This window comes from Alligator sinensis, unplaced genomic scaffold (genome assembly GCF_000455745.1).
Source record: "Alligator sinensis unplaced genomic scaffold, ASM45574v1 scaffold220_1, whole genome shotgun sequence".
Taxonomy (NCBI): domain Eukaryota; kingdom Metazoa; phylum Chordata; order Crocodylia; family Alligatoridae; genus Alligator; species Alligator sinensis.
Window position 1 is genome coordinate 280,143 of NW_005842136.1, and position 11,668 is coordinate 291,810.

Consider the following 11,668-nt stretch of genomic DNA (forward strand, 5'->3'; position numbering starts at 1 on the left):
CTTTGCTTGTGTAAATCACTGTGTTGGCAAACACTAGAAATGGAGATAGCTTGTTTTCTGTTCTAGAACAGGTCTTTTCATATCAGCTTCCTCTCTTTTCTCTTGACTTGAAGAATGCCCATTGAAAGTAAGGTTAGAGAAGTTGCCTATCCGTTCAACTACTTTTGGTTCTGAAGAACCATTTCTGTTTTCAGACTCTAGCTTCCCTTTTTTAAACCAATTACCCTAAAAATAGCATCAGAACCACAGAGCAGCAGTTACCAAGGTTAGGTTCCTGAAAGAGAATTTCTCCTACCCTTTAAAGCCTAGTAGGTCTACAAATGAAATTATGTCATAGACATGATGACAAAGTCTTTTTCACAGGAAGTGTGTCAGTTGTCTACATAATCTTCCAGTCATTGTCTTTAGATATGACATGCACAGAGAGGTTCTTTGTAATGCTGCTCTATCAGTAGTTTAATGTATGTTTTTCTGCAAGCCTGTTAAAAAATCAGTATTTGCAGAGCTGAGAAACAGTAAAATGAGAGAACTTTATTTCAGGTTTTAGGTGTGTTTTCTACTGAATTTTTATGGCCAAAGCTGGATTTTCCTGGGGAGAGCAAGCTATCATCCTAAATCCAAGTGGGTTATTGGCAAGGTTGACCAAAGGGAGGTAGTCGTTCATGCAGAGAACTTTTCTCTTAATCTGTTCAAGTCAGCTAGAAGCCTGTCTGTCTTAAGTGGTGGCTGTGTTGTACAAAAGCCAATATACCTTTTTCTGGGGTCTCTCTTGTTATATTTCAGCAGCTAGTTTCTTCAGTAAAGGGCAAGCTTTTTTTAGTTAAGTAATTCAAATTGTTTAAAAATATCATTAGGCCTCTTAGAGGCAGAAGATTCAGGGCATGATACTGAAATATGTCTTCATCCAAGCTAAAAGGAGGCTGTTCAGTTACTGACTTAATATTGTATGATACTTTTCATTAACCACACTGCATACAACACTCTAATGCTTTATTGTCTTGAGATGATACAAATTGCATAGTTGAAACAAACATAGAAACCTCTACTTCTCTTTTCCTGTTTGTGGTAATAAGAGGATGTTCCATGTCTAAATTAGGTCCCAGGAATTTTAACATTTCTGTGTAACAGTTGCTTGAAGGTAGTTCCCATCTGTAAGAATAGTTGTGTACACCCCCATACATTACTTTATACAATTAAGCATTGCAGTAAACTGTTGGTTTGGGTGACTAAGAAAGGAGGGGAATGTGGTGGTTATTAAGGTACACAATATGGTGCTTGTAGAGGATTGATGGGCATGAGGGAGAAGAGGAAGGGGAAAAGTTTAAGAGATCTGTGATGTTAGGTAATGGGGATGGTGCTATTTGTGGTTTTTTTATCCACTTGTTTCCAAAAAGTACCCCTTGTTAATAGTTTTTAAAAACTTCCACTTTCCCTCTCCCTAAAATTGGGGATCCCTCTCTGAGCTTACTGCTAATGATGACCAGCTAATTTGACTGGCAGTTGCTCACTCGTTACACATACACCCCCAGTTCAGACCAGGCTGGGCAGTAGAAGAGCTTTGCTGTTGTCCAATGACTGGGTTCTGCAGAGGCTGGAAGAGGAAGGCAGGTCCCTGAAATGTTGCTTGCAGATAGCTGTTGCAGAAATTTTGTGACTAAGCTCTGAGAGGCTAATGCATTTTGCTGCCAGTATACGTAGTCATGAAATGCTTTTTTTTTTTTCTTCAGGAATTTTGTGAATACTTTTATCCAGTTTAAGAAACCCATTATTGTAGCAGTAAATGGCCCAGCCATTGGACTTGGAGCATCCATACTGCCTCTCTGTGATGTGGTTTGGGCTAATGAGAAGGCTTGGTTTCAGACACCATACACTACTTTCGGACAGAGTCCGGATGGATGTTCATCCCTCACATTCCCTAGGATAATGGGCTTGGCTTCTGTAAGTAGCTTGCATGGGGATTTTTTAATTTTTTTAAATTATTTGGTGTTTGATCCTATCATCTTACAGTGTTATATGGACTGGACTTGTTTCATAAAGCTATTCCTAAGAAATAGATGCATTCCTAGCCTTTTCCATTCCAAAGGATAGATTGTGATTAGGCCTATATGAGTGTGGAAAAGGAGTAAGAGGGTATGTGGATTTCTCATAATTTTTCTCATACCCCTCTCCATACCTAGGTTATCACATGGGGGGATTTATGCAGCAGTCTTTCAAAGGGCATACCAAAAATTGCTCTCATTTGTACTCCCCACAGCGCTCCAAAAGGCATCATGTTTAAATCAAGTACAAATGTATTGGAGTACTGCTCCTCCAGGCAGCACCTGTATTGGTTTACTTGCAGCATCCTTGCTTGCTATGGTAAAACGTGTGTGTGTTACATTTCAGGGCTTTTGTAGTTTTTTTCTTTTGCCTGAAAAGCCTCGTCATACTTCCCCATTATGTTCCTTTCAAGTGATGTGCTATGCAGTAATTATTTTGGGGTTTGTCCCAGTTAATTGTGCGATGAAACATTTTTGTGTTTTGTCATTCATGAGTTTCCTGATACTACAGACCCTGAAGGTCCCTATCAGAGTTTTTTAAAAAAACTCCAAACAAAAAAACCCATACCCACATTACTAAAGCTGATCAGGCTGGCTGGCTGATAGTCAGGCAGGCTGTTTGTAGTAGTACTTTTAATCAAGTGAAGAGACAGTTTAACAAAAAGGTTTAAAACATCATTTTATATTAATTTATTTGCATTATTTTTTCACAGTACATTCTTTCATACCACATGTGCATCCACATCATATTCCAATATGAAATTGACTATTAGCAGTATGAAGCGTATGTCATTAGTTGTATGATTTCCTCCCCCCATCCCCCAAGCTATTATTCATTATAAAACTGCTTTTTCCTATAGGCATTTACTAATACATTTCATCATTGTAAAAGGATCTTTAATTACATGTGATTTGAACAGATCTCATGGCTAATTAATGAATCTTTGTAGGATATAGGGATACAGTTCTTAGAAAATCAATTGAAATTTGTTAGATTCATCATTCTGTTGTCTTGCTGTGTCTTCTCATTTTTAGAGTCTTCATACATGCTGCATATTCCAAATAAGTAATCATTCCTTTCCATTTTTATTTGGTTTCTACATCTCAACGTACTCTGGCTATGAGAGACCTGGTGATTATTTTGTTTTAGCAAGTTTTGAGTTTGGACAGCCACTGCCTGTATGAAGTCTGACCTTTCATGTACCTTTTGCAAATGGATTTTTTTTCCCTATACCAAAACTAAAGCCTGCATTCATTCTCAGAAAATAACAGACCTTATCTGGATTTGACAACCTAGGGCATTTTTACATGTGCTTTTGGATGCAGCGCCAGGTGCTTTAATTAGCAAGATGTGCTAATTAAAAGCACCTGCGTTTCACATGTATGAGTGTCACCATGCATCCCTGCGCTGAAAAATGGCAGCGGGGGTGCTTTGAACTGTAGCTCATCAGGCATGTTTTATTTCAAATCACAGCACCGCCATTTTGTCAGTGTGGAGATGCACAGAGACACATGATGAGCAAGGCTGCCGGAGCACGTCAGTTTCCGTGCTCCAGCAGACTCGATTAATTGAGTCTGCTCTGACGCACTGGATTTCCAGCGTGTTGGAGCAGGCTCTGTGCATATGTGTTGGAATCTCTAGAGATCATGATTTTTTTTCCATAAGAGATTCAGCATTTTTATGACAGTTAATCAGGAAATCTCTATGTTCATTCACTAGACTCCATTATCTCTGATATTTCAATTCCATCAGTTGATCAGGTACAACATGAAGACTTTTTCACATAATGTATAATAATTAAGCTTTGGAATTCACTGCTACATTAAATTCTTGAAAGTCCTTATAATGGGTATTGGAAATATTCAGTTTTACAATTAGGTATAGTGAATATTTAAGAAGAGATATTACACATTGTGTTTCAGAATTTATACTGTCTGTTAGGAATCATATTGAAATGTAAAGAAGAGAATGAGTTACTCTATATAAGTCCATTGCAGGGTTTGTATACATACTGGTCACTGTTGGAGATGATGCTGAACTGTTCGCATGATGCAATATGGAAATTCCTATATTATTTCAAAAAGTCATATTGTTCCCTAGACTCATGCATGTCATTCATTGGAGCAGAGGTGATGCACTGACTTTTTAAAAGAATTTCCCAGAGAAAAGACAGAAAAATAAGCAAAAGAAAGCAGGGAAATGGACTAAATGGATACAGCAATTTTGAGAATGAGCAGAAAACAGAAGAACAAACAGAGAGACTATAGCACTCATAAAATGTTAGAGAAACATTTTATCACTTGTAATTATACTGCTTACTATTATTTCTTTGGAAAATAGCCAATAGCTTTTAATTTCACAAGTGGTAATAGTAGAATATTATTGATGGTGGCACTTCAGTCAAATTGAAGTTAACATTTTGGCATAGACTGTAGCTAGGTTGAAGAACTAAAAGCTGTTGTGGCAAAGTATTACCTTTCAAAACCTGTTAACCCATAATCCTAATGAGGACTCTAACTTAATTTAAGTGTTTGAGGCTTTGCTGTTTTAAAACTTGGAAATGGGATTGAACATGACCAAAAAAATTCCATTACAGTTCTTTGAAAAATTTCTGATTCAGAGACCTCAGCCAAATCTACTGAATTCTGAAGAAATAAGCAAGCTCTCTGTCATCCAGACACTCATCCCACAGTTACTGCATGTGATAAATATGCAGAGTTAATTTGTTGGCTTAAGTCTATGCTTTGTAAACTCCTGCATAGATTGATACGACCTTTTGAGATTACAAATATTGGTGAGTAAGTTCTTTGAGTCAAAGGTACACAAAGGCTATAAACAGACATTGCCAAATGAAGCAAATCAGCTGCGCCAGGATATATTGTAGCACAGATGATCTGCTTCATTGGGCAAAACAGATGTCAACCATTGCCTTGCAGGCTCCAGGCCCTTGCTACTCTTTGGAGCTGAAGGGGCCCAATCCTGCAGGACAGCACTTGTGGTGCACCTCTGCAAACAGGAGTAACCCAAGAAGGTGCTCCTGGGGCTTCAGGAGAGTTTCTGGGGCATGTAGGATTGGGCCCCTGAAGCCCTTGGAGGGCCTGTCGGGGGTGGATGGAGCATGTGGGTAGCTTCAGGCAGGCCATGCTCCATGCCTGAAATCAGATAGATATCTGCAGCAAAATAGCAGCATTAATACTACCGATTATCTCACCCACAAATTTGGACATTTGTGGTGCGAAAAAGAGTATAGATGTCTGCTTTCACTTTGTGTTTCCATAAAAAAATTTATGGTAGCACAAAAGCCACATCTGCTTGCAGGCCAGTCGACTCATGTGGAGGTTTGAGTTCACCTGGAGCTGTGTTTTGCTAAAATCCAAAGGAGTGTTTGTTGTTGAACTTTTGTTCATCTAGTTCAGGGGTTGTCAACCAGAGGTATGCGTACCCCCAGGGATACTTAGAAAGGACATAGTGGGTACACATGGGCGGGCAGGCGGGCAGAGATGGAGCATGCCCTGGGGTGCAACAGCAGCATCTCCCCAGTCGGTGCCTTCCCATACTTTACTCCTTACCAGGGGGAGGGGTGCCCTGGGTGCTGCCGGCCCCAAACAACACGCTGCAGCGCCTCCCCCCCTCCCCCCCCCCACTTCAACTCGTTCTCTGTGCCAACTCCCAGGAGCAGGGCCAGGAGGGCAAAGGCAATGGTGCCTCTATGCGGGCCACACAAATGCCAGTCAGGGGGGTGAAGAGGGGCTTACACGCAGCAGCTGCCACCACCCCACACCGCCATTGCCGCGCCCCGCACTGCTTTCCCATGGCCGGTCACACGTGCAGCTCCGCAGACTGCCAATGCACCTCGTGCACTGCCTGTCAGCAGCCCGTGGAGCTGCACATGCGACTGGCCACGGGAAAGCGGCATGGGGGGCGGCAGCAGCGGTGCAGGGCAGTGGTGACTGCTGTATATGAGCCTTGCCCTGTCTGGCCGGCCAGGCAGCATGTATGCAGCCCACAGAGGGGCACCACTGCCCTTGTGTTGCCCCGCCCCCCCCTTTCCTGGGAGTGGGGACAGAGATGCACTCCCCTGCCCATTCTCATTCTGGCTTTACCCAGCCACTTCCCTCTGCCCTGCCCTGCCCCTTCCCCCCACACACACATACCTGTGTCTGTGTGTCTTTCTGTCTGTCCCCTGCCCGCCCGGCCACAGCAGGTACATGGCATCACATGGCTCTTGGGGCCCTGGGGTGCAGAGTACAGCCTGCAGCAGCAGCTGTCTCTGCCTCGCGCACAGATCTGGAGGACACATGCCCCCCAGACCTCCACTAGGGTGCATGCAGAAGCAGGAACTGCTGCCCCCACCCCACACCTCCCAGACAAACCACTCTCATGGCTCCGTCCCACACTCTGCCCTGGCTGTTCAGCCCCTGCCCCACTCTCTCCCTCACCACAGGGGCCTTGATCTGCACCCCTCCCCCCTTTAAAACCAAGAAAAAAATATAAAGGAGTACATGAGCTGAAACTTTGAGGCAGAAAGGGTACACTTGTTTAAAAAAAGGTTGAAAACGCCTGATCTATTTTGTTAGAGTCTTCTGCATAAGTTAGATTTATAGGTATGCAGGACTATACTTACTGCTTGACATTTGCTTTCTTGTTTTGTATGAGAGATTTGTAAATTCCCTATTTATCTTATGAGACATCTAGGTACAGTGGCATCCCTGGCTCTGCAACACTGAAAAGATGCTTCACTTTTCTTGGTATACTTGCAGTCAGTACGCATCCAATGAACTGGAACAGTAAAGTCCAGGCTTTCTAGTTTCTCCTGTATGAGCAAGTCATTTAATTCTTCCTGACCTTATGTTTCTTCATGCCTAAAATGAGATAAGGATAACAACACATGCATTTTTGGGGTGTTTTGAGGTGTTTGGATAGAAGTTGTAATAGTACGCTCTAGAATATTTGGTACTTACAAGAAATGCCAGGTTTGTCAGCTACCTATATTTTTATTTAATTTACGTTTTGTGCATTCTGAGAGCTCTGATAATAGCATTGTCATAATGTTTTTCACTTGCAAATGAGCTTTTTTGCTCTTCCCTTTGAGGGAGAGTGTAGGAGATATTGGTGATAAGTAGCAAATCAGTAATAATAACAGCAGTAAAACAGTCCTATTCCCATGCAGCTACTGCTGTAAAATAGAATGTTTAAAAATTAGATTTATGTATGTTTTAAAGTGATATGAAAGTGGTATTATAGCCGTGGTGGTCCAGAAATTATGGTGTAAGAAATTCTTGGCTGTTGTTCAAAGTGAATCATGTACATAAGTGTTTGAAGGACTCTGGTCTAATAGGGTGACTGATTAATACATTCTTCCATACTAGAGTAGGTGTTTGTAACTGTACCGCAATAGAAAAAAGACATTGTTTATTGTACTAACTCCTACATAAGTCAGTTATCCTATATTTACATATAGCTTGCTGTTAAAGCTGGAGTACCTTTATAAATATACAAGTGATGATACTGTTTTAGTCAGTGAAATGGCACTGACTAATAAGGCCATAGTGACAAGTTTTTCCAAACATTTATCATATACAAAAAGTAAGCCAATATAGCTAATTAGAGCATACATGATTACAAATAGCTGTGTGATGCACCTAATGTCTTAAAATTTTGTGATCTATTATGATAGGTACTTTGACTTAAAGTCAGCAATACTTCAGTGAGTTGAAACTTCAGCTTTAATGAATGGGAAAAGGAACGTTTTATAGTTTCTTTTAGTTGCATATTTAGATTTGATCTGTGTTTGAGGTATGATATTTAGCAACACAGAATGGCGAAAGGTGGGTATAGATTAATGGAGTCCAAGCATCCCAACTAATGCAAAAGGTTTTGGGGGGTTTCATTTGTTTTGTTTTGTGGCTTTAACATTTTCTGTCTTGTTCTTTTTAATCTGAGCAACAACTTTTTCTCTCTCCAGGCAAATGAAATGTTGTTCAGTGGAAGGAAGCTGACTGCACAGGAAGCTTGTGCAAAAGGACTAGTCTCTCAAGTGTTTTGGCCAGGGACATTTACACAGGAAGTCATGGTTCGAATTAAGGAACTCGTCACATGTAATTCAGTTGTAAGTTTAATTTGTTTTCTTGCATGTTATAGAGAGATTAATCATTTTACTCCTCATTCTAGAAACACGTTTCAGGATAAATGTAAAAGCTTGGTGATTGGTGTCCCAAGTTTTGATGTTGTTTCGCTTTCTAACACCTCTCCTTTCCTTAATGATATTGGACTGTTACAAAGTCACATCCCACAGTCAACTCTAGAATTAAGAATACCAAGTAATAATCTGCCTGAGCCAAGGAAAGTTAAAGAGCTTCAAGTGCTTTGTGAGATGCTATGGAGGGCACAGTACCTTTCAAGTAGACATATTATCAGGAGTAAATTCCATTGTGATATTGCCTGTACATGACTGATAATATCTCAACAGATGACAAGTTAGCCAAGCTGTTTTGTGTACAAGTTAGTAGGGCACTGTCAAGGATCTTCAGTGCACTGCCTAATAAGGCCATAGTGACAAGTTTTTCCAAACGTTTATCATATACAGTAACAAATAAATATACCGGCATATGCAGATCATGAGATTGAAATCCTCGACACGCCATTAGTTAAGTAATATTTGTTGGTTACTCAAGATACAAATTATAAGAAGCTACAGAAGCCTACTTGCTCAAGTGCACTGGTGACAATTGCAGGCCTAGCCGCTAGTATTTCACCATCACCATTTGATGTGCAGATTGGGTAAATAATGGGCAAGTTTCAGAATGAATAGACTTCATTTTGTTTTCATGCTTGTGAAATGTTTGCCTAAGCAGGACAAATGAATAGCCCAAAAACAACTAAGTGTATCCTAATTTTAAGATTAAATTTTAAATTACTTGGGCTGCTGTTTTATTACTATTTAAACTTAAGGTATTTCTGGTCATCTTTAGAGCAGTCCTGCAGAGTATGATGCCATATGGGATATAATAAGCTGCTTCCCATGAAGATCATCTCTGAAGTCCACATTTTTATGGATATCAAGATTACTATGTTAACATCAAGCTGTATTTATTAGGTTGATGTGTCAGCTTTTATTAATTACTTGGCTACAAAACTGAGAAGTCCCTCTAGCACTTCATGGAAAGGTCTTTGAGGCATCTTGTTCCATAGACTCACATGCATCGTTTTTATTAACAACATTAGAATTGTCTGTATCCATCTATGGGTGAATAAACTGTTTTGCTAGTAATGTCACTGAGCACTAATATAATTGTGTTTTTTGGCTTAGGTACTTGAAGAATCCAAAGCTTTAGTCCGTAATGTCATGAAGGTGGACTTAGAACAAGCAAATGAAAAGGAGTGTGAAGTTTTAAAGAAAATCTGGGGCTCTGCACAAGGGATGGACTCTATGTTAAAATACCTGCAGAGGAAAATTGATGAGTTCTGATGAAATGCACATTGACACTGGAATTTGTATTTGCTTGGACAGCTAAGGGCACAAAGAGGCCCAAATTAATTTTGAAAACCTAATATAAACTCACCCATAGCTCAGAGCTTGGGAATAGGATTAGAAAAACCCCACACTTTTTATTGATGGGGGTTTTAAAGTACTGTATCTTAAAAAAAATGAACAAAATTCCTTTCTCCCTATATATATATATATATCTTTATATACACAAACTAAAATTATAATGGAGTGCACTACCAAACATCTCTTTGATGCTCTAGTTTTTTGTTATCATTGGCTAGTACTGTATCAAAAATGGGGAAAAAGTGAAATATGTTGCATTATTTTGTATGTGGCAGGGAAGTCTGGAATAATGATTTTTCATTAGAATGCAGAATCAAAACGGGTATTAGCCAGCCCTTACTTTCACTGCCCAACCAGTTAGTTAAGACATAAGGCATTGTCTCAGAAAAAGGTTGAAATACCTCAAATAATGAAACATTCTAAATAATTTTTGTTTGAGAATTAAAACCTATAATGAAAGATTTATTCACCTACATGTCCCGAAAAAATGAGTGTGCTCAGGATTTATGCTAAGAAAACACTCTGTCCTTTTTGGGAGGGAACATGTCTAATTCTTACCCAGATAGCATGAAGAAACCACTGTCTCTTACGGGGTGGGGGAGGAGAAAAAAAGCTTGTTTTGCAGTATTAGTGAATCACTGAATATCTTATGTATGAATATCCTAAGTTATAAGTTAGTTTTAGTGGGTTTTTAAATAGTCTTTCTGATTTTTTATAACTACATAAGTGCTTCTGTTGCTGGGTGAGAATACTACTTTATATACAGTTTGTTTTTTTTTTTCCTATTTGCTGGTTTAATTGATGTATTACACCAAAAATGCATTTTATGTTAATAAATTTTTAGGTTCACTTAGAATATATTATTTAATAAGTTAAAATTCTTTTGGCACACTATTAAGTACAAAAAAACTCCTTTAAAGAACTACCTTATATTAGATGTTTAATGTTCTTTGTCTATGCTTTTTTATTATTTTAAATATACACTATATAAACAGTATGGTGTAAAAGAGTGCCCAGTGTAAATAGACCTATTTTGCATTCCTTTCAGGAGTGGTTACTGATTCCTGACTGCAGATATCTATTATTACTTGGGTATCTGCACTTGCAATCTTATTGAATGTATTATGAAGAATGAAAAAATATCAAACCTTATTTTTGTACAGTTTTGAAGTTTATACTTGGAACTGACCACCTGCCCTTCCTAGTGGAGAGCTGTACAGTGTGTAAATCTGCCTTTACCTTTGATTGGTACAGTATTTTTGCATCTGTGGGACCTACTATTTGTTCTAGTAGTTTGAACTATATATAAACTGTACAATCTGTAAAGTTTTTATAGAATAAATATTCAGCTGTGAAAACTGGTTAAAATAAAACTAATATTTCTTAACACATTTTAAATGTGCGTCTCTTATACAGTTTTCTTTTCTTTCCCCAAACTATCTCAGTTCAGCTTCTCAAGGAAACATCTTGCTTACTCTTTAACCAAACCCTGGAAATGCTGGTTTTCTGAAGACTGCACTTTAAGCATAGCTAATTTGAGTAAAATAAATTAAAGATCATGTAAAGACTGCAGATTAAAACATTAATCGGTTACACTTTCCAAGGTTCATATGGCAGATGTGGCACATTTCTTTAGTGTCAAATGGAAAATTTTCTTACTGCCTGTAAACCTTGCTGATATTTTCTTTTAGACTGGATGGAAAGCATTAAGATTTATAGTTGTAGATTAGAAGTATTGTTGTAGCCATGATAGTGTGGGAAATATACAGGAAGCAAGGGGGTTTTAGAGAGATCTTTTATTATATTGGATATAGAAGGGCACTGTACACCAGAGCTTGTAACATCTCTCCCAACTATAGTTAGTCTAATAAAAGGTGACACCAAAATACCCTTGCTTCTCACGAGCAATTGCTGTACAACCTCTTCATAATATTTCAAAATGTTTTTGCACTAACCCTGTGGACTCTTAGCCATGATTATACTTAAATGAAATTTGTTTGGATACGGTCATATTGAATGAAAAGGAGATACCCAGTATGCTGCACCAGCTCTGATTTTATGGATTTTGGGTCCACT

General features: G+C 39.0%; 1 protein-coding gene across 3 annotated transcripts in view; it reads left to right on the forward strand.

The window, feature by feature from the left end:
* CDYL (chromodomain Y like) overlaps positions 1 to 10,983 on the forward strand; it is a 161,437-nt gene extending 150,454 nt beyond the window's left edge. For all 3 annotated transcript variants that reach the window (XM_025205997.1, XM_025205998.1, XM_025205999.1), the window contains 3 exons: positions 1,728 to 1,938; positions 8,006 to 8,149; positions 9,350 to 10,983. In XM_025205997.1, coding sequence (XP_025061782.1) covers positions 1,728 to 1,938; positions 8,006 to 8,149; positions 9,350 to 9,508 — 514 coding nt within the window. In that variant the 3' untranslated portion in view covers positions 9,509 to 10,983. The remainder of the gene's footprint in view (positions 1 to 1,727; positions 1,939 to 8,005; positions 8,150 to 9,349) is intronic.
* Positions 10,984 to 11,668: the final 685 nt, after the last annotated feature.